General features: G+C 41.5%; 1 protein-coding gene across 6 annotated transcripts in view; it reads right to left on the bottom strand.

The window, feature by feature from the left end:
* The window catches only part of fhod3b (formin homology 2 domain containing 3b), a 91166-nt gene that overhangs the window by 2965 nt on the left and 64576 nt on the right, over positions 1-23625 (bottom strand). Inside the window, exons 6-28 of one of the 6 annotated variants that reach the window (XM_086312063.1) lie at positions 17915-18009; positions 17004-17115; positions 15965-16059; positions 15185-15328; positions 14803-15047; positions 13345-13464; positions 13044-13214; positions 12186-12245; positions 11400-11522; positions 11108-11242; positions 10097-10147; positions 9293-9471; positions 7797-8327; positions 6786-7699; positions 6110-6268; positions 5643-5825; positions 5026-5145; positions 3936-4097; positions 3643-3833; positions 3292-3484; positions 1916-1939; positions 1225-1411; positions 36-197 (exon numbers count right to left, since the gene is read on the bottom strand). In XM_086312063.1, coding sequence (XP_086168189.1) covers positions 36-197; positions 1225-1411; positions 1916-1939; positions 3292-3484; positions 3643-3833; positions 3936-4097; positions 5026-5145; positions 5643-5825; positions 6110-6268; positions 6786-7699; positions 7797-8327; positions 9293-9471; positions 10097-10147; positions 11108-11242; positions 11400-11522; positions 12186-12245; positions 13044-13214; positions 13345-13464; positions 14803-15047; positions 15185-15328; positions 15965-16059; positions 17004-17115; positions 17915-18009 — 4356 coding nt within the window. The remainder of the gene's footprint in view (positions 1-35; positions 198-1224; positions 1412-1915; positions 1940-3291; positions 3485-3642; positions 3834-3935; positions 4098-5025; positions 5146-5642; positions 5826-6109; positions 6269-6785; positions 7700-7796; positions 8328-9292; positions 9472-10096; positions 10148-11107; positions 11243-11399; positions 11523-12185; positions 12246-13043; positions 13215-13344; positions 13465-14802; positions 15048-15184; positions 15329-15964; positions 16060-17003; positions 17116-17914; positions 18010-23625) is intronic. The other 5 variants (XM_086312064.1, XM_086312065.1, XM_086312067.1 and 2 more) reach the window with 5 other exon arrangements.

The following is a 23625-nucleotide window of genomic DNA, read 5'->3' as shown; positions in this document are numbered from 1 at the left end:
ATGAGGCAGCTCGCCCAATATTTGACACCACTCACATGATTTTCGATTGGCTCGGGATCGTCTCCTCTCCCGCGGCTGCGTCCGCTGGCTGGGCCCCTGAGTGGCTGACCTGACAATCCTCTCCATGATCTCGTCTGCTGTGTCATCTGTGCAGTTTACTGGGTCGTCGTTGGCAGAGCACCATGGGGCAACACGACCTAAAACAACACAGTTAAAATGGGTAAGCGAAACGTCTGATGGTACCAAGGTAATAGCATCTCATAATATTCTTTAAAGGGCTAAGTCATTTAGTTAAACTACAAGCAGGCTTAACGACAGACTTGATAACCTGTAATTGTAGTTATTTCTGAATTCAATTAACTAAACTTGAGGCATCTGGCTCTGTAAATCTCAGAAATAGCATGTCTGAGCAGATATTTGAACTCAGTAGCATTACCTTGGCCTGTAGTACTAATGCAAATCGTTTTTGATAGTACTTTTAGTTTGCATGCTTACTTTCAGCAAATGTTGCTACAACATTTAGCAACATCTTGTAAATAGGATGTCATAATAGGCCCTTGAAAAGCCTTCAGCTGGCATTTTGGATCAGCTGAAGTAAACGTAAAACAGGAAGATGTTCTGCTCCTCTTTTATGTCACACTCACATTCCTCCCACAACCCTCCCTCAGCCTGGTTTTACCAGTTTATTTGTGTTAAAAAAAAAGTCTTCGTCCTCCATATGCTTTGTCACTGAGGATCACCAAATAATTTTGTATTCCTCTCCTTAATTTTGTAGTCTGTGCCATGTAATATAAAGCCCCTTCACTATTGTGAATTGGTCTTATGTAAATAACATTTATTTGTAAAATCCAAAACTTAACTAAAGATTCATGGATGACCATTCCCTGCTATAATGTCTCCCCCCTATAACTGAATTGCTGCTTACTGCCTTGAAATGACTGATTAAAAATGAACTGAAAAATAATAATAAGCCATCTGCCTTGACTGGTTGGGGTGAGCAGAGGCACCAAAGTGGTGTATAAACATAGAGATTGAAGAGATTTGCTGCTACATTGCTAAATAGTCCTAATTAAACTTAGGTTTTAGGTAGAATTCCTTCAATAAAGATGAAACAACTGTTACTGTGTTTGACTTGAATAATGCAAATCTAGTTTTCTGGATGGCAGTGGTAAAAATAAGGAAATATTTAAAAGTGTAAAAGCACAACACGTAAAGGAGAAGAACCTCTGGTGCTACTGGCTCTGGTGCGTGTTCGAAGGCCCGGCACTGTGGATGATCCACTCTCTCCACTCTGCAGGCTACTTTTTAGGACGGCCTTCATGTTCTCGTGTTCTGCTGCATCTTCGGCACTCTGGACACTCTGAGGCTGACTCTCCGGTTTGTCTGAAGGGGCTCCACCAAATTTACCACTCTACAGCAACAGACGGGCACATGAGATTGTGTTAGCAGTATAATGTGACTCAACTCCACGCTCTGAGACCTTTTACGTATGAAAGTCGTCACACAGGTAAACCTTTACAGGTGACAGTGCTTTCTAACCTAAAACAGGAGCAGTTAGGCATTTCAAACACTCCACCCACAACTCTGAGATACAATCTTTTTTCTCCCTCAAGACTGGTTCTTGAAACAATGCTGACATGCCGGGTTCAAGAATTTCATTATATTTCACCTGAGTATCTGTGAGTTGTTGAAGTTAGATTCAATCAACAGAACATATCATGCAGACACTTCTTTCTGTCCATCGAGTTTCCTCATCCACGCTCGGTCTCTCTTACACACACAGCCTGTCAGTGTCACAATTGACTCTGTTTTTCCTGATGTTACAACACTTGGTGTTTTCCAAAGTTACAACAGCGTGTCTAAAAAGACAGGGTTAAATGCAAACACCCATGCACTTGTCTGCAAACACAATTACCTCACTATCATTGTCATCTTCACTCTATGGAAAAAAAATAGTAAAAATTACATTTTTGCAGACTTTAAAATAATAGTATAAGTTTTTATATACGAGTTTTAAGATAAGACAGTGGTGCAGTCTTGTCACCTAATTTTTAGGAAGAAAGCAAATACCAGAAGTCCTTAAATATTTAAACACGTTCTTTTTAATACCTGCATTTTCGTGAGACTTTCATCTCCTAGAACAGGAATGCCAAACTCATTTTACATCTTGGGCCATAATTAAGCCCCCTTTTATCTTAAGTGAGCCAGACTGGTGGAAATACCCTTTCTGTCAGTGTAAAGTAGTTTAACTGTGCATTTAATTGCTGAGATATGTCAATACAAGAAAAAGAAATGCAGTGTTAATATCTTAGTTTTTCAACATGATGAAGAAATGCTGTTGTGGTTATTGAAAGAAATGAGTCAGGATGACTCTTTGGGCTTAAATTGTACAGAATAAATATATAAAATTACAGACAATTCTGGTAGCTCAGTATTAAGTGGAATGATTTGCTAATTCACAGAAAATGCCCTGTTTTACTTATTTATTCTACTGCTGACACATTGTGAAATAAAATAGAAATGTCTATAGTAGATAAAATTACTATAGACTTCCCTGTCATGGTTTCCTGTCAACTTTTTATCAATTACTTTCTTACTGCAGCATGAATGGCTTTGGTCTGAGGTGTTTATCAGTAGGAAAAGCTGTACAAGTCCTAAAAATACAGTTAAAAGTCTAAAAACTTATTCCATCCTTTACATTTGACAAATATGTCCAACGGGTCGGATTGGATTGTCTGCCGGGCTGATTCTGGGCCCCGGGCCTTATGTTTCACACCCCTGTCGTACACCATAAAATCATCACTGCAGATTCAAGCTGTGCAGCCCAGAGGAGCATATTTGACTGAATTTCTTTGTAGGAGTGTGAGCTGAGGAGTGGGCCATCCAGAAATCCAGAGTTTGAATTCTCACACAGTGATTGAATTAGCGACCTTTTGAAGTGCGGGTGTTCTTGCCAGAGCCCGCTGTTGAGTCTGCTCTGACAGTCCGGGGGATTTTAATCATGCGGTGAGGTGTTTGCTCTGGCTTTTCTTAGCTGGCTCCAGCTACAGAATAGGATACACTAAAAACAATTCACTGATTGTTGTTACAGAAACCTATACATGTGAATACCAAGGAGCTATACCGATGTCCTTACAAATGCCGCATTTGGCGCTTTAACCAGATTAAGGATATAAGCAGCGTCTAGGGATGGGCCGTATTGTTTCTCAGAAATCAGAAAGCTCAAACTAAACAAAGACGAGGTTTATGAAATGGAAAAATGTGCGTGTAGGTCGGCTGAAGACGACTTACATCTGTTATCATTTTTCCCCTGGTCTTGTTCCTCTCTCGGTGGTTGGCCCTCTTCTGTTTCTGCTGCAGCACGCGCTCTCTTGTCGTGCGATATTCTAGAGCAAATTCGCTCAGTATCTTGCTAAAGCGGTGTATGCTGACGTCACGTACTGCATACACCGGATGGCCCAAGAACAGCAGGAAAGCATGAAACCTGGAGAAGAGTAGAGCGACAATGCATCATTATACATGCTTTATCATTAACGAGAATTCAAAATCTGATTACACAGTTATATTTCTAAGATATAAAAATTCTGGAAAATGCGTAAGGAAAGCTTTAATGTGTAAAGGATTATCTACATGTGAATGCACCTGTTGATAATTCTTCGATGTACAATCTTGAGTATGATGATCCTCTCTGCACAGTCTTTGAGGAAGTCGGACATTTTTTGTTTCAACGCTGGTTTCATCTCATGTTTTGCAATGACTTTCAGGTGATCCCATGATGCTTTGCACCTTCTCTCCATCTGGGCCAGATTGTCTTGAAGCTGGTCAAAGTCCACCTAACAACCAAGACAGACTTGAGGTGATGTGGCATTGGCATTTATGTCTACTAACAACAAACTATTTTAGATTAGTTGTTAAAGTGAAATTTTAAACGGAACCTTGGTCAAGCGGGTAACAGCGCCAATCTCAGAGTAGAGATCAGTACTGTCTGGAAACTTCTCAACCACGATGGAGCAGGCGTGGTGCAGCAGAGATTGCTTATGAACTGTATCCTTCACCTCAGGGACCTTCTCCAAATAGTTCAGCTCAAAGCCTTTAGCCTAGAGATATATGCAAACACAGGAGCACTCTCAGAGTGTGGGATGGAAACAATGGTCTAAAATTAAAATCAAATGCTGCTACTCTAGGACCAAAACTGCAGTGAACTTCCTCTTTGGCAGAGTCAGGGAAAAAAAAGGGAGTTGAAAAGAGCTAAGAGTAGATACGTAGATTCATTAGACTGAAACTACACTCTATTTCAGGGCTGACTGATTATTCTGCTCACCACAGCGAAGCTAAAAAGCCAGAATGAAAGACATAATCCTAATCCTAACGGGATCTCCCCTTGTTCTCCTGCCAGCTTTAAATGGCTTACTGCAAAATATAAACGTGGCCATTATTTACGGTAACTGCCTGTTTTGATGTTGATGACTTATGTTTCCCCTTTGCATGTTTGGCTCGCATATCCCAGAGGTTCATTCATAAATACACTTACTCACAGCTGCATACACACCGAGGCACACGCAAGGGCAAAGAAACACAGATGACAAAGTGAGACAAAAACAAAACAAATGAGGGAAAAAAACAGAGACACATATGCAGGTTCACACATAAAAAGGCCAGACAGAAAGAAATTCTCAGGAATCCCAAAACCTTCCCTCCCCTTTTCTCTTTTTGACACACACACACACACACACACACACACACACACACACACACACACACACACACACACACACACACACACACACACACACACACACACACACACACACACACACACACACACACACACACACACAGAGAAAGGACCAGGTTTAGCAGAGGCCTTGACAAGTGTTTTTACTGTAGAAGGACAGTATCTGGTGCAGTCAGGCACGCAGAACTCTTGCCAAATCAATAGGCTGTCAGAGGAGGTGGGGGGTGAGGAGCACTGCAGAAAATGTACAAAGCGAGTAAACGCTACAAACGACTTGGAGGTTTACTTACATTGGAGCCATTGAGAAAGTTGCCAATGGCAAGTAACGTGGTCAAAATGTATCTGAGTGTCTTATTTTTTTCCAGCTGATCCATTCCTTCCTTCAAGTCCTGCAAAGGCTCTGCCACTTCCTAAAAGAGCAGGAAAATACAGTCATGAAGCACATGACACATCCCTGCATGCCTATTTTTTTTCCAGTGAAGTCTGTTCTTCTCTCATCATACAGATGTACCCCATATAGGAAAAACAAATCTTGTTTAAACTATTCACTGTATATAAAAGGCGGATGAAGTTTGTGGACGTCAAAAGTGAAGATAGTTTGAAAGTGCCTCAAACCTGCATTCTTTCTAGTGGCCAGCAGGGGGAGACCACTGGGTGCAAAAGGAAGTACAGTTGTACTGAAGTCTACTGGAAAGCTGTTGCTAAGCCAAGATAATCACCAACTGGCTGTAGCTTCATATTTACAGATTTCGTGCGATAATTGCTCATATTTCACTAACTAATCGCAAGCATATTTCCTAATATATCCTTTTTAATTCACAAAATTAAATTTTATTATAAGAAAATTAGAAGCAAAAATGAGATATAATGCACTTTTGCTACTGCTACAGGCATGATTGATTCTGACCTTCTCAATAATTTCATAGTCCATCTTGAATGCCCACAGCTGCAGGCGAGCAGACAGCTCTGTGATGGAGGAGAGGGTGAGAAGGAACTGTTCAGCGCTGCCCAGGGGGATAGCAGGGTTGACCAGCTGAGCTTCCTGGATCTTTTGCTTCTCCTCCTCTGTGGGGATCATTGTGAGTATTTTCTAGTGGCAGGAAGAGAAAAGTTGGGGAGAAGGTGGGAAAACAGGCGTATAATACCATTTAAACACATTGATTTTTTTGTTTTGTTTTGTTACTGTAAATCAGAGTAAATAAAAGAGAAGATTCAATTCAAAATTGCATGAAAACAACTCGAAATCAAGCTGATGATCACAATATATCTTAGCATCTCTGTATTCTGATAAGCTGGGGAGTTAAGATGAGTGGGAGAGAGAGGAAGAGTCCATAGGTGTGCGTCATAAGGCAGAACCTTATTAAAAAGACTTACCTCGATGCCTTCTTTGTTTAGTGCGTACTCATCAAAGTTGAGAATGGCAGTCTTGATTGTGCGGGGAGGAGGTAAGACAGTCAAACCGATGTTTATAGCATTGCTGCGCTTTGAGTCCAGGACTATGATCTCTTGCCGTTTGCCATCAACAGCTGCTTTCTACAAGATACAGAATATTACCAGTGTGTAAGAAGTTTGCAAAAATGTATCCAACACATCAACCTTGGTAGAAAAACCTCAGTTATAATTATTTTTTCTTTTTCCTGATTCCTTGTGTGGTCTGTGCTTAAAAGACTTGGAGGTCTACATGGCAGTGTTTCTTGGTGTTACAGTACATGTTTCTTAAAATGTCACAGCTTTCTGCACTTGAAGGCATTATTTTAGAACATATTTTAGTTTCCGGAGCAGGGTTGGCCCCTGAACCTACAGATTTTTGAATCAGTGGATCCTGTAATAACTCTGAAGATTTAAGAATGTGTTGATGTGCTCTGGTCCCATAGTTTACTTTAACATAGAGGTAGGGGTGACTTAATCTAAAGTCCATCTTGTACCGTGTGCTTCCTGATTTATATGAGACAACAAGCACAATTAGCACCAAACTAAATCACAAAATGATCCTTTCAAATAACCAGCTAGGGAGGAGAGCTGCTCTAATAGCAGTCTAGACAGCAATTACCTTCGTGACAGAGAGCTCCTTGGATTTGGACTCAAACAGCTGCTCCAACTTGGATGTGTCCAGTGTAACTGGCTCCAGTTTGGACCAGAGAGAATCCTTACAGAATTTATGACTCTTACACTGCCAGTCCACAGGACGAACCTCATTCCAGAAGAGACGGATGGTCTTCTTCTTCTTCTGGAAGAGAGGAATATCCCCTCGGCTCAGCTGAGGGGATGGCGGAGGGATAGGGGCCATAAATGGTGGAGGTGGAGGCATCATTTTGCCAAGGATGGGAGGAGGTGGGGGGCATCCAAACAGTGGTGGTGGTGGTGGCAGGGCGGTATTGCACGGCAGGGGAGGAAGAGGTGGTATTAGGTCACCTGACCCTGTCGTGCTGTCCATATCTAAAATGTCCATGTCATCCTCATCCTTCAGGTCGGTGAAGTCCATATCTTTGATCCGCAGCTCTCTTGGTTTGGCCATCAACTGATCCCAGATATAGTCCGACTCTTTCTTTGGGGCTAACGTTGACGAGGCAGCGGGCGATGATTTTTCAGCCTGTTGCTGCTCTTTTGACGTCTCTGCTTCAGGTGGAGATGTCAGGCCTTTGACCAAATTTCCAAACTTCCCCGCCACTGCCCGGACGCTGCCCTGATTGTCCAGATTTCCCACCTCCATCTTTTTCACATTTTCTTCTCTGGCCTGTCTGTGAGCCTCCAGTGTGGAGATCCTGCTAGCCAAACTCGCCACAGAGTCATTCACCTCCTCCTTCTCACATTTACACTTCTCCTTTTCAGATTCTCCCACTTTCCCATCATCCTCAGCGGCCGTCTTCTGAGCATAGAGCATGTCCAGCATGAAGCGTTTCCCGTTGAGAATTTTGTTGCAGTGGTCATTCACATCTGCCTCTTCAATGCACTGAGTCCATTGGCCTGAAGGTATAGAAACAATTTCGATCAAATAGAAGGTAATATGAATAGTTGATCATCAAAGTAAGCAAATAAAATCTGCAAAATGTTTTAACTCTACCTGCTTCGATTTCACGGTTGAGTTTCACCTCCCGCTCCTCTCTCTCCAGAGTGCTACTTGTGGAGGAGATGCTGGATGCAGAGCAGTTGTCCTTTTCATTCACCTCTTCATTCTGCCTCTCTTTTTCACTCAACAGCACACTGTCATCTACATCCCTATCTGTCACCTGCTCCTTCTCAGACTCCTCCTCCAACTCTACTGCTTCTGCTTCTACATCCGGCTCTCCCTCCTTTACCTTATCAGTTACATCTGCTTCTTCTTCTTCTGCCTCATCCATACGCTGTCTCCGCTCCTCAAGCTTCACCTGCTCTCGTGTCTCTTCCTTACTCTTGCCTGACTGTCCAATTGAAGCCACCTCTACCGCTACCTTCTCTTCAGCAACAACATCCTCTGTCTCTGCCTGCGACGCCGCCTCAGTTTGCTGTTTGTCTGGTTCAGGGGGAGGTGCAGGGGAAGGTTCTAATACTGGTAACTCTGGTGCTGCGCTTTTTATTCTGGTCTGTGGTTCAGCATGTGGGATGTGTTCTGTTCCTGGAAGAGAAATTACGGCAATATTAAAGAAAAATGTTACTTTAAATGTTTCTGTACAGAGTTATGTGCCAACGTATAACTCTGATAGTGTTCAAGAACAAAAAAAAAGTTAAAGGAAAATCTAAAAATATATTTAAAATTGCTTCCTGGCATATCATTAAGTGTGCTGATACTGACATTCTCAGACTGAAATACATAAATCAATCACCTAATCCCTTTATACGACTGGCTGAAACACTGCAATGCTTTACAAAAAGTCTGAGAAAAATCCTTCAGCTTCAGCCTTTATCTTCAGTTTAAAGTCACCAAAGAAGCATGCTTTATGAAGATAAACTGAAGAAAAAAACAAGAAATTTCTGATTACAATCTTACATTGAAGTATCTTGAAATTACTGAGAGTCCATCAGCTGTTAACCTTTGATATCAATCCATAGGAGCTGAAGGCCGAGCGTAAGCACCTCTGCACATCTACATTGCAGTGCAGCTTCAGCCCAGCTTCTCCTTTTGTTGCTTTGTCTGACTTTATCATTTATATAGCGCCAAATCACAACAACACTTGCTTCAAGGTGCTTTATATTGTAACGTAAATATAGATGGTTTCCCTTATTTACTAAGTGGTCACAACAACAGATGAATAAGCACAATTTATTCGGCACAGGTTTTTGGACTGGATGCAACCCTCCCTCTTACACAGGCTTGGAACTGGTACAAGGAGTACACTAGAACCCTATATTATTTGCGTATAAGGCAAATGTGTTAACCACTACACTAGGAGCCATTAAATCACAGCAGATGGAAACAGAATTATTTTTATCAAGTTTTAATGACAGGCCAAGTGAGGGAGACAGGAGCACAAACAGCCAGTATTGTGTCCTTCAGCTGTGTCATCAAGCATTCATTCACTCATTCATGCACATATCTCTCAAGTCCTAATGAAGAATACATGTTTGACAAACAAGGTGTACCCAAACTCTGGTGTGTGATGGTGGAGGTGTCTTCCTGTGAAATCACGGATGAAGGTGTAGCACAGCGGCTGGCGGGGTTTGGACTCAAACACAGAGTTATCTCCGTCCGCCCTCTTGTTGGCACTTTGGGGCGCTCCCGCTCAAACTCCTCCGCAGCTACCCGTTCCACAGCCTTGTACCTGCAGTGACAAACAGCTGCTTTTACTTTTATGTGGACACTGCGCTGTAGTTACATGAAAAGCGGTAATGGATAACTAAATAAAATACAAGATGCACAGTAAATTTGTTATGGTGATGAGGATGATGTTTTTTGGGGTAGTGACATCTATGTAAGCATAAATCTCCAGCAACTCTAACTATTGAAATATACATGACAGTTTAGACTTTAGAGGTATGATGACCTCATATAACAATGATCAAAAAGTTATGTCAATGAATAGAAGCCATTTACATTGTCTCATTCCAGGGTAATTACGGAAAATGGAGCCATAGTCCCATTACTCAATGACTGAAATGATGACAAATCATATCCATGTTGATAAAGTTGCCAAAGTTCTCTATAAGATTTTTGGCACGAGGTAACACTTCACATGTCCCTCAAAATTGTGTAAGTTGCATTTTCAAAAAACATGCATGCCAAAAGACAACTACACACTATTCCTGTTAAACGTTGGAACAGCTTAAGGCTGAGGCAAATTGTACATCTTATATCTGATCAGATATTAAAATGCTTTTTAGTTTTTAACCTAGCTTCACAGCTGCAGCAGTGCATGCATGTGAAACCCTGAAACAAAGTAACCTCACCTTTCTTCTCTGGCTTGTCTTGCTTCTTCCCTCTTTTCAACATAATCTCGACTGAGACAGAAAGACAGAAACGGATCATGGAGAGCAGGGAGAGCATGGGCAAAAGACAGTTTAAACCTGCATTCATACTACATAAGATTTTTATTTACATCTGATATGTACAAAGAGATCGCCGTATGATGCTCCATCTGCCGTTATTCTCTTTACAGTGTACACCACTGTATGGACAAAAGTACTGGGCTGTGTACACATTAAACTTACAGGAGCTGCTGATGTTGATGTCAGAGGAGGAACTGTGCAGTTACTGGATCAGCAGAGCGTTGGACTTACATGGGATCTCTTGCCACCCCCTCTGTTCAATGCTGGATGTTCAGAGTGGACATAGATGGCCTTTTTTTACTCTTGTCAGTTCAAAACGTGAACACTGGCATCCTCGAAAGAGTGGCCTTTATGTTTTAGATGCAGATCCACAGCCAAATTTGTCCTGTTGAGGTGGCTCTTGTATGTTGTGCGATTTATGATGTGGCAGTTTGGTTTCTCCAATGTAGACGTCTGAGCATTGCTCGCCGCACTGCACAGCAATACACTGTGTTGCTTAGTTTTGAACCAGTGTTCATCTGAGGGTGTGGCTGGGTCTTAAGTCCACTGGGATGTCATGCTCAGTGAAAATTCTCCTGAGCTTCTCTGACAAGAATGACCTTTAAAACGACCCATTAATTCACGAATGTTTGCAAAGATAGACTGAATAGTTAGGTGCTTGCTTTTAAACACCAGTGGCAACGGAGTGAAATTAGCTGATTTCAAAGTTTAAGAGGTGTGGCCCAATAATTTTGACCATTTAGTTTATCTGGTTATCCTCACCATCACCACGTATCCTCACACTGGAGAGATACGTGGTCATCTTTAGTGAGTGAAGATGGCCTGTTGTTAACCCGTCTTTAATAGGTTCCACTGTACAGAAGCTATACATCATTTTTTTTAATGCTAAGAAGTCACATAAGGGAGGCTAACCTAAAGCGGTTCCTCTCCTCTCTTTCAATCCTCTGCAGTCGCTCCTCTCTTTCCTGGCGTCGCCTCTCTCTCTCTGCAGCCAGAGACTCCTGATGCTGTCTGTATGATAATGTTAGCAGCCCCCCTATAGCAGGTCTGTGAATCAGAGAAAAAGAGCAAATAAGATTAAATTATTGCTAATTAAGTGAATGACATATACTTTGATTTATGCATTTGGAAGTTTCTTCAAAATAAAAGCTTGACAGAGTTATAGTTAACATTAAAAATCGTTTGCATTAGCCGTGTTGCTAACCTGTCAGGTTTGGATTCTGGTGTGGAGGTTGCTGAACTATTAAAACGATGGACGGGTGATGTAGGAGTTTGGTTCTGGGATATGGATTTGACGCCAGGATGTGGAGTGCCATTGCCACTGATTCTGTCAAAAGAAAAGGAAAAAATATGTACTGTGCTGAAGACAGACGAAGACACAGAGGTGGATGCACATCATCACCACTAAAACAATTTAAGTAAATAACTTCAATGTGGCCTCTTAATAAAAACAAAAAGATGAAAAAACCTGACAAATGACGTTTTTTCAGATGTTTTTTGTAAAACAATAAATTTGAGATATTATTAAATATATTTTAGCAAGAAAAATATAATATTTATTAAAGAGCTTGCACATACTTGTGGACTAGCCATTACAAGAACATCAAAAATGATTTTGGTAATTACCAGTACTCTTAATTCCGTGCAGCTATAGCTATGTGCTCTTGCACTGGGTGGTGGTGTAATACATTTCTTAAGCACTGTATGACTTATAACTGTATAACTTAAATCCCACTAAGGCAGTTCAGCAGCATCACTGTGAGAAAATCCATCCATCAGTTATTGCTCATCCATGTCTGTGTGTGAAAACAGCTCAGCTGTAATTATTATTATTTTTGACTAACTTGCACAACAGTAAAAATGGTATCATTACATTTTCAGTAACTTAAGCAGACCCAGTCACTGTTGTGCCAAAGGTTTTATACTACTGTTCAACTCTAAAGCTCTTATATATCTTGTTTAACATTGGCCTGTTGACTCCTTGTCTTACCTTTCAGCCCAGCAGGGCTTTCTAGCAGGGCAAGATGAAGGAGATGTATTATCTGTCAGACTGAAGATGTAAGTGAGAGAAAAGTCAAGTCAGATTTGAAAGACTCCAAAGATTAAATATCTAGCTGTTAGTCACATAAAGAAGACAGTTTGAGGAAGGAGGGCTGCAAGACTACAAGACGACAGAGCAGACAGGGACGATACAATATCTCCCTCTGTCTCACTGATTAAGCGTGCAATTTAAAAAGCAAAATCTACCATAATTTAGTGTTCATTTTTTATTGTCCAGTGAACACCATTTGCTACATGCAGAGCAATGTGGTTTCTGTTGCTACAGACCTACAGACTTCAGCTTAAACATGAGCAGAACTACACAGTAACTGTAACCCACAGTAACAATTGAAACTCATTAATGCTCTGACATCATTTATCGCCTTGTCTTGGATTAACTGTGGCACAGAGCCACAATGAAAGACAGATGAGGACTAAATGCAAAATAATGCTTTCCAACATCATGGAAAAGGACGGGGCTTAATAACTTCATCGTGTAGTGCAAGTCTTCAGTGATGGCATTTCATTTTTGTACAATTATTTGTATTTTTATGATTGAAATGCTGGGTAAAGGTATAGTGAGATATACACAGACAACGGTGATGGAGTGGTTCCACATTGAGAGGTGTGCATGTAAAGTAGTGCTTTCTCAACCGCAAACGACACCTGCCTCTGGTTTAAGTCAGGGGACAGAGGGATGGAAAAGGGGTGGAGAGGCTGGGGTGGACTGATACAGAGGGTGTGTTGAGCTTGCCGCTCTATTCAAAGCAAATTGGAAGAAAGAGTCAGGTGGCTGTGAGGAACACACCAAGGACTAAAGGTCCTCTTTTTAGGTGGAACGGACACAGGAGAAGATGCCCTGGTCTTGACGCTGAGATACTCTCTCTGCCGTTCAGGGTCACTGGCTTTAGGGAGGATGTTGGCCATACACTTTATGTTCAAACACATGTTAGGAGTGTCTGCTACATCTGGAACCGCACTAGGATGACAAAATACAAGAGAGTAGGAGTCGAGAGAGAGTGAAAATAATCCAAAATGGAAGAGAAAGTAGGGAGGCACTGTGTGAATAAAAATGGAGAAACTGTATCACGGTAGTTGGCCTAAAATACCTGTGAGTGCCCTGACTAGAGGAATCAGAGACTGGATGACTTTCATCATCTGCCTCATCCTCCTCCTCCTCCTCCTCACCCTCCTCCTTATCAGCCTCATCGTCTTCCTCTTCCTCTTCCCTGTGGTGGGCGAGGAGGGGTTGAGGGTTGAAAGGAGGAACAGGAGGATGCAGGGGAGGCGAGAGAGAAGAGAAATTGGACAAAGACAACGTGAAACCACACAGCAGAAGATGAAAGGGAGAGCACACAGAAATGACGAAAATCTACAGACATGCTTTTTAAGAAAGCATTAAAATTATTAGTGTAGAAGAGAGACATGCCTGAGAAGGTTAGTAGAATTTTAGTAATCCTGGTTTTATGACATGATAAAACAGTTAAAGGACAACTTTAATAATACCACTAATACAAAAGAGAAGAAGAGTATTTGATTTAATAAGGAGTGTTAAGCCTGTAGGATATGTTGTGTGTTTGAGCTGATAGTTTGGGGGTCGCCATACACGAGTCTGGGCCGGTTTGCTGTTTGGATCTCTCTCAGTTGTCTGGATTTCATTAACAATATGGAAAATTGTGATCTTCAAAGGCGGCTTGAATTTCCTGTGGTGGACTGGAAGAAGCTAGCTAGCATGGTATCATATGACCTGCTGGATTGAATTTAAGTTAACCTGAAGATCTGAGTGCTACCAGGGGTAAGGGGTATGCTTCTTGTAAAAAGCTTGTTAATAATGATTGGGGAGAGAAAGACAAAAAAGAAGACTACAAATAATTTCCAGTTTGCCTCCTGGAGCATGATCTAGAATAAAGAGGTTAAAGTAATGTTCATCAAAAGGATCTGTGCTTTTATCGGGTATAATCCCTTTAAGCATTTAAACAAGGCTGCAATTTGCTTCTTGCCGGAGTCACCAGATGCAGTCTGTGCAGTCACCAAGGTCTGTCATATATAAAACATGTGGCATGGTGGAGTTTAAGTTCAGTGCACGCCCGCTGAAGGAAGCCTGACTTCAGAGTGAGAGCAGATAGCTCATATCTCGTGTTTGCAAAGGCTTCCTTTTTCCTCGAGCGGCAGGAGAATGTCTGTGACAGAAAATTAATTTAAATGTCACTTTGCTGCAGCAGTCTTCTCTTTGCCATTCTTTAAATTACTATATAATGAAATTCTTTTCCTCAGCTCTGGACAGGGTAGAGCTCCACAAATGAAATATAATACACACTTGTAGTCGGGCAGCCTTCCTGTAAAATAACTCAATGGGAATCATTTGTGATTCCTTTTTACTTGCAGCTATCTTTCAGGCTTTAGATCACCCAGCTGGATGAAACATTTAATAACGAGGTCATGGTCGACCTGCCTGTGCATGTGCTCTGCTCTAGGTCATTACTTAATAAACGCCAAACTAAATCTTTCTTTTAGTGTCCTAATTCTCTTCCACTTCTCCTCTCCTTTGCTTCTTTTGCAAACTTTACCTTTCACTGATATCTTCATGTTGGCTACCAAAGCGGAGGAAGCCACTTGCACGAGCGTGACTGGTGCTGGGTGATGCTGGGGCAGAAGCATGGCCTCTGCTATTCTGAAGCGAATGTCTCCGGCTGCGTCTTCTCTCCAGGCCTCGCCTCTCATTAGTGCCGCCGACACTGGCCCGCCGGCGGTCCTTTCGCCCACTCGGGGGCAACTGGGTGTCATCGTCACCGTCCTCATGACGGAGAGTCATCTAGGTCAAAGAGACAGCGAGTGAATAAAGTATAACAGGGATCTTTACACAGACGCATTCCCGGCTGCTATTTGACTTATTAGACACACTGAGCTTGTTTGTACAGAGATAAAGGTTTGTACTGAAGGCTTCCTGACCTCATAGATGTTGAACTGTTCCACGAGGTCGAGATCAGTGCCTTTTCTGCTTAGGTGTCTCTGGGCCGTGGCTTCGATGCCTTGCTCCTCCAGACAATCCACCATGTCATAGTAGGAGTCCTGGTCTGGTAGGCCTGCCAACGTCTGAGACACGCACAGAAGCAAACACATGCGATTTTCCATCCATCCATTTTCTTAGCTGCTTATCCAATCATTCAAGCTGTCACAGGGCAACAGGAAGGGTACACCCTCGATACTTGCCAGGGCCAACACATGATAATGAAACAATAACAAAACTAAACTGATAATTCACCTGCAGGACTGAAGCTAATCTGAGTAATAAATAATATATTCAAGTAATATATTTAAAAACGATCTGTAGCCAGGCTGTATACCTAAACACATTAGTAGTATGTAAACACATTTTTCTATATCCACAAGGATAATAAACACTGAACACCAGCAGCCCTGTATCCACACTTAAATCATTTTACACTCCTGCAGTTTATTCTTCATTACCACAGTTACTGCAATTTCATATAAGCAACATTTGCAATCCCACAAACACACAAATACAAATGACCTCTCACCTCAAAAGACTTTCTTTGTTATCTCTACATTATTCAGGTGCTGATAAAACAATCTATATACAATATATAAAGGGGGCTTTAAATGTAGCAGATTGGGAAGGAAAACCACTAGAGACAGGCAGGTAAATGCTATACTCCAAGGTAATGCAGAAATAGTTGGTTAAATAGTATCTAAATAGTATTTACTGACCTTATTGATGAGCGTCATTGCGAACACCAGCAGCTCTGTATCCACTCCATCCTTCTCATCAAGGATCTCCATGACATTTGACCACAGTTTTGTACCTGCATCATGAAAACACATGCAACACAAGTGTGTATAAAAAGAAAAGTTATTTCAAGGTTTACAAAGATGCTGAACAACTACAAAATCTGAAATCATCCATTTGATCATCTCACAGTTTGTCATAAAAACCGATTTGGCTCTGTCGCTGTGTAGCAATATAAAAAATAAAACCTTTTAAGTCATCTTATTGCGCCAGCAGACTTTGCAGTATGGCTTTCATCTTCCTCTAGAAACACAGCAGTAAAAATGAAAAACAAAAAACGGAGGCGTCTGCATGTGGCAATAAGCAAGGAGCACCGTCTCAGCCATGAAGACCAACTCCTCTCATCGGGAGACAGGGGATCATGTTCAGTCCTCTTACGCAACAGCAGAAGTGACAGAGGGATACCTGAGCCCTGCACACGGATGACCAACCCCCTGCTGTATGCCACAGCACAATGCTGAGCTTTTAGGATGGCAGGTAACTGAACCCCACTGCAGGCAGGAGATAGACTCCTTCTCAATAAGCCTCATTCCATGTGTGGCTGTGGCGCGGCTGAGAACAACTGATCGGACTGCGCTTTCTGTGTTTTACTGCTCAGGTTTCACTGAGCAGCCGAGAATTAAAACTTAATGATGATGCTATGTAGCAACAAATCCCACAGAGACTAAATATAAGGTGAACATATTCAATGATTAAATAGTAGCACACACTGTAGTTTTATGGGGAAGTAAGTGGAATTTATGATTGGCTTAAAGACTAGCATATGCAAATAACTCCATTAGCTCCAACATATTACACACTGAATTCACTGACACTCTGGTTAATGCAGCAGGTTTCCGATGTTTTCTCCTTTATTAATATCTATACTATGTGAGTGTGGGAATAGAGAACGAGTCGGTCCCTCCTTTGACAGTAGTGTTGTGCATTTATGTTTGTTTCTCAGTTATGCAAGCATCGTACCCCTTTTGGTATCCACAGCGTTCACAGCCTTTATGAGAAGGGCAGCATTGGACTCGGTGTACTCGACAAACACCAGCAGCAGCTTTAGGGATGTCTTCACCACCAGACGAAACTGTGGAAAGAAAAACAATCTGTTAAAGCAACAAACACAGAGCGCACAAATTCAACTGTGAACTTAATGTTTCTGCAAACAACTATGATGAGCATGTGCAAGCCCTTTAAATTCCAGATGCTTAATGGCATCAAATGGTAAAAGCCCTTTCCTTTAGGGGCAGTCTTGCAAGGTTTTGATAAGAGTGCTGTGTGCCTCTGACAGCTCATGGGAACACACTGTACAGCAGTCAGACGGTATAAAAATGCCATAAAAATCAAAATGCTGAACCACAGATGAGCCTCAAAATAAAGCAAGATATCTAAGGTTTAGTAAATGTTTCCAGTGATTTACACCACTGTAAAATATGGAAAAAGAGATTTAAGAAAAAAAAGTAGGTGAGAAGAGTGTTATGGTTATGATATGCTGCAAAGCTGAGGTTAAAATCAACACAATGGGAGGGGTGGTGCAAAACAAGTTTTCTTTCCTGGCGAGGTGATTACAAAGACAGGGTTCAAATTAAAAGAAAAATAAACCAGACACCAAATAGTTTGTCAGTATTTACACGGAAAGGCAGGAAAGTAATTTGTAAGAACATCAAAACTGTGTGAAAAGAGAGCCAGTGCAGCTCCCTCATCTGCTGCACATTTGCTGCACATACTGCAGTCTGGCCAGTAGAGGGCTGAGGTGACCACACTGACAGCAGGGCAGCAAGTATAGGATTTTATCCTTCTCATCAGTGGCCAGGTGGTGTCGTTGAGTTGATCTTACAGGATATCTACAGTGTGGAGTCATTTTTACATTTTTTTTTTTTTTTTACCTTGGATCCAACCAGCGTGTAAAGCCACTGGATCGTTTCATTGTGAGATATGAGGCCGTTCATCCCGTCCACGTACAGCATTATTTGACCAAGAGCTGGAGAAAAGGAGAGTGGGAAAGGCAGACAAAAGAAAGACATGGGAGGAAAGAGCACAGGGATGGTCAATCTTATGGTATTACAGTTGATGTTTTCATCGTTTCATAATTGTCCATCAAACCTGTCTTTGCTCTCAGTGGAATCCTGACTATGCAAAGCAGGTGAAACTTAAGTTTCACCAATGATTAAGGGATAACAGACTGTATTCAGTTTACTTTGGTGCTTTTTGAGAGATTTCAGCCCCAATATATGACAGGAGACATGACCTTGTGGTACAATACTGTGCAAAAATCTTTATATTTTGCTAGATAAATGAGGTACAGTGGTTTACTCATACGTGCAAGTATACATGGAAATTTATATGGCGAAACCAGAGTTTGTACAATTGATTTTAATGAGATTGGAAATCAATATTTGATTTACTTTATCAGAGCCTGAACTCTCTTAGGCAGCTTTCTTGTCATTTCTTTAAGGAGTCTTCAGGAATTGCTCTCCAGGCTTCTTGAAGGACATTCAAAGCTCTTCTTTGGGTTTTGGCTGCTTTTCAGTCTGTTCTCTGTCAAGATGATCCCAGCCTGCTTCGATAACGTGGAGGGGGGGCTGGGGAGGCCAAACCATGACTCTGCTTTTACTGCATTGGCAGTGTGTTTGGGATCATTGTCGTGTCAAGAATGAAGCTTCTGCCAATCAGGATCTTACCAGATGGTATTTCATAGTGGACTAAAATATGATGGCAGTTTTCTGCATTCATAATTCCTCCTCTGTAAATACTGTTGACAATGCATCACTCTATAAGACTTCTGACACTGACCTTCAGTTGAGTTCTTGTGTAATTTGGCATACCTCAGGCTTTTCTACCCGTTTTCCTCCATTAAGAATGACTTCTTGACATCCTTCCATTGAAACCGTTCACTTCTGCTGAAGATACCATTTAAAAATGTCATGCATAGGCAAAACACTGTTTCACCTCTTGAGCTGGTTGCCTTCCTTATGCTTGAATGATTCATATGTTGATATTAAGTGGCTTAACGAACAAAAATCATTGCTCTGGTCGGGTATGAGGACTGGTTTGAAAATGGTTGAAGAAAAGCTTTGAAAACATTCAGAAAACCTGGAAAACTTGTTCAAGATGACAAAAAATATACAAGAAAATCTGCCTCCTTGCAAGCAAGCTATCAAGAAATGAGGAATGGCTCAAGACTTGTGCACAGCACTGTATATAAGACCAAAAATGTACACTATCAGATCATTTCCCCCTGTATTATTCACACATTCTCTAATTCTTTTTTATTTTGGTGAAATAAGACAATGATCTTCCAACACTCTAGTTTTATATATGTAGTAATTGTAGTAAATGTAGTAGTAATTATATATGAACTGTACATGCAAACTGGAGTTGCTGTGAAAATTGAAAATCTCAACAATTAGGTGAAGATCTTAAAAAAAAACATCACTTGTCCACATTCAACTCTCAAGTTAGTGGACACAACTGGGGGCAGTATAACTGAGCAGAGTGCCTCAATGGAAGCTGACATGACTTCTATCTGTAACAGGATACATAAATAAGAACCTAATCAGAGCCAAGGGATCTCAGTGGGGGGCAGTAAAAGTGTAGGGCTTCTGTTGAAGGAGATGGGGGAAGGGAGATAAACATTACAGGACAGGAGTGGAACAGACAAAAGCACCATTTAAAATGTGGTGGGTGTTTTTGTTTTGTTTTTAAAGCAGCATCTCAGAGGAAGTCCACACATGTAGAAGTAATGCTTTCATACAGAAGACCACAACAAGATGAGTTCAGTTTGAACCCACAGAAACTTTACATGATACATTAGCTGACACGGGGGGAAGAGCATGTGACGCATTAAAAGTGGAACATTTTTGGAGAGCCTGTTTGACTGTTTCTTGGCAGAAGTTAGAGTGTTGGGAGGTAATAATACATAGGAGAATATTCTCAATAAGTCAAGCCATTGGTGTTTTTATTCAGAAGGATCATATATATAAAAGTGATCAGATATATTAGCAGCTGTGACAAAAAAGCAGAGAAACAGGTGCTTTGAAACTGTATACATTCACAGATTTTGATCTAATCTCTTCTTTGTATGTTTACATCACTTTCTTATAACATGTTATGATGACAGGCTGCACTTTCTGTTATATACGTATAAATTTCTTCATGCAGTCTTCTAGAGCGGCATTGAAAATCGCGAATATGCAGCTGATAGGCCAAAATTCCCAGGTGCAGCTGCTGTGTGTACATGATGTGTGAGAGCGTGTGGGTGGACAGGCCCTGTGTGTGTCTGTGTGTATGTGCTTGCTGTCGGCGTACTGCAGCGGCAGCAAGCAGCGGTGGCGACAGTGCATCTTTTATAAATTGGGGTTAAGTACTCGCAACATGTCAGAACAGAGAAACGGTCCTTTCCCACTGCGAGCTCTGGGCGTTGTGTCACAGCAGACCACAATAGAATGTGTTTTTGAAAAAGCGATTGACTATCGGTCAGTGCAGGCCAGAGAGAAACCCTCTGTAGCTCTCCCACTAGACAGCTTTAAAGAGATCATTTACAGCACACTGTGAGCACAGTGTACAAAATAATGATGCACAGTCAATTTTTATACAAACACAAAACAGCCTCAACTTTAAAGAGCTGTGTGGCATTAGCAGACCTGCAATATCATCACTGCACACTTATCTCTTGCGTGCACCTGTGTACGGTATCTGCCTTAGTGCAATGTGCTTTTAAGAAATTCCACTGAAAACACGCGTCTTTAATGAGACTTTTAAGTGTCATTACGCAACACGAATGTTCAGTTGCTGACAGATGAGACTTTATCTATCCACCACAAAGCGAGCAGGCTTTTAGATCACGCTGAATTGTTATCACAAGGCAACATTTAAAGGTTTTAGCCTATAGAACAGAGGTGCCAAACATAAGGCCAGAATTGGCCCGGCAAAGACTCCAAACCAGCCTCACTGCATGGAAAATGTGAAGGCATATATTTTGCACTGTATTTTGCTACATTTTACAGCTTTTATGACATTCATTGACGTGATTAAGAGAAAAAAGAAAACAATTGAATGAGAGAAAAGTTACCATTTTTTTCCCCACTATCTACCATAGAAATTTGTGATTGAGTGACTGGTGTGGTTGAAATTACACTTCTTTTTCTTACAGCGGCTTGCAAAAGTATTCGCCCCCTTTGAACTTTTCCACATTTTGTCACATTACAGCCAAACATGAATCAATTTTATTGGAATTCCAGGTGAAAGACCAATACAAAGTGGTGTACACATGAGAAGTGGAACGAAAATCATACATGATTCCAAACATTTTTTACAAATAAATAACTGCAAAGTGGGGTGTGCGTAATTATTCAGCCCCCTGAGTCAGCACTTTGTAGAACCACCTTTTGCTGCAATTACAGCTGCCAGTCTTTTAGGGTTTGTCTCTACCAGCTTTGCACATCTAGAGACTGAAATCTTTGCCCATTTTTCTTTGCAAAACAGCTCCAGCTCAGTCAGATTAGATGGACAGCTTTTGTGAACAGCAGTTTTCAGATCTTGTCACAGATTCTCGATTGGATTTAGATCTGGACTTTGACTGGGCCATTCTAACACATGGATATGTTTTGTTTTAAATCCTTCCATTGTTGTCCTGGCTTTATGTTTAGGGTCATTGTCCTGCTGGAAGGTGAACCTCTGCCCCAGTCTCAAGTCTTTTGCAGACTCCAAGAGGTTTTCTTCCAAGATTGCCCTGTATTTGGCTCCATCCATCTTCCCATCAACTCTGACCAGCTTCCCTGTCCCTGCTGAAGAGAAGCACCCCCAGAGCATGATGCTGCCACCACCATATTTGACAGTGGGGATGATGTGTTCAGAGTGATGTGCAGTGTTAGTTTTCTGCCACACATAGCGTTTTGCATTTTGGCCTCATCTGACCAGAGCACCTTCTTCTACATGTTTGCTGTGTCCCCCACATGGCTTGTGGCAAACTGCAAACGGGACTTCTTATGGTTTCTGTTAACAATGGCTTTCTTCTTGCTACTCTTCCATCAAGGCCAACTTTGTGCAGTGCACGACTAATCGTTGTCCTATGGACAGATTCCCCCACCTGAGCTGTAGATCTCTGCAGCTCGTCCAGAGTCACCATGGGCCTCTTGGCTTCATTTCTGATCAGCGCCCTCCTTGTTCGGCCTGTGAGTTTAGGTGGACGGCCTTGTCTTGGTAGGTTTACAGTTGTGCCATACTCCTTCTGTTTCTGAATGATTGCTTGAACAGTGCTCCGTAGGATGTTCAAGGCTTGAGAAATCTTTTTGTTGCCTAAGCCTGCTTTAAATTTGTCAATAACTTTATCCCTGACCTGTCTGGTGTGTTCTTTGGACTTCATGGTGTTGTTGCTCCCAATATTCTCTTAGACAACCTCTGAAGCCATCACAGAGCAGCTGTATTTGTACTGACATTAGATCACACACAGGTGCACTCTATTTAGTCATTAGCACTCACCAGGCAATGTCTATGTGCAACTGACTGCACTCAGACCAAAGGGGGCCGAGTAATCACACACACCCCACTTTGCAGTTATTTATTTGTAAAAAATGTTTGGAATCATGTATGATTTTCGTTCCACTTCTCACGTGTACACCACTTTGTGTTGGTCTTTCACGTGGAATTCCAATAAAACTGATTCATGTTTGTGGCTGTAATGTGACAAATGTGGAAAAGTTCAAGGGGGCCGAATACTTTTGCAAGCCGCTGCATGTTACGATATCTCAGGTTTTAAATGTGTAGGTAAAAATCTTTGATTTGATAGATGGAGGCGTTTCATTGGTTACACCTTGAGGTGACAGTTGTTGTGATTTGACGCTATATAAATAAAGTTCAATTTAATTGGTCCGGCCCTCTTAACATCAACGTGGGCTGTATGTGGCCCACCATGCAAAACGAGTCTGACATCTCTGCTACTGAGAGCCAGTCACTCAAGCAGTCAACCGCGCAAAAAACAATCAGAATAAATATCATATTTGAATTTAATTTAGCGAACAGTTAAGATATGGAAATGATATGTTACTTGAACCATTATGTGGCGCCAGAAAACACACAGCCATTACCTTTTTTCTCACATTCATTAAAACTGCTGCTTCATGAAATTATTCATTGCCAGCGGCCTCTTGATGTACGATTTGACTACAAATCCAAAAACCGCAAAGACCGAATGGTTAGGTAAAATGATACTGTAACTGTTTAGAAAAAAAATTAAATTACCTGTCATTATGGGAAACCTTCATATTCTGGTCAAAACAGTTAAAAGGAGACATTTAATTACTCTCCAAACAATCACGTATGCGGACTGCAAATGAAAGCGATTTACACACACTTTGCTTTAACTAGTCATTTAACGGCCCTTTAAGAATTAGGCTGCCTGCTTCTTACAGTTTTAAGCTTTGAAACTGGGATGAACGTTTGCCATACTTCCCCCAAAACCCAGGGTTGTTTTTAAACTGTACAACAGACAGTCATCTATAACTTTAGAAGAGGGTTAATAAGAGGAACATGTGAGTCCAGAGTCTGTAAAGGACTCTCTCCACTCTCAAGCACTGATTTGGGGCCAACAATGTGGGCC

Source organism: Aulonocara sp. 'chitande type north' Nkhata Bay, linkage group LG11, assembly GCF_057382095.1.
Source record: "Aulonocara sp. 'chitande type north' Nkhata Bay isolate Kocher_YH1m ecotype deep benthic linkage group LG11, A_spYH_male_GT1.1, whole genome shotgun sequence".
In the NCBI taxonomy this organism is placed as follows: domain Eukaryota; kingdom Metazoa; phylum Chordata; class Actinopteri; order Cichliformes; family Cichlidae; genus Aulonocara; species Aulonocara sp. 'chitande type north' Nkhata Bay.
This window is presented reverse-complemented; position numbering and strand designations above follow the sequence as displayed.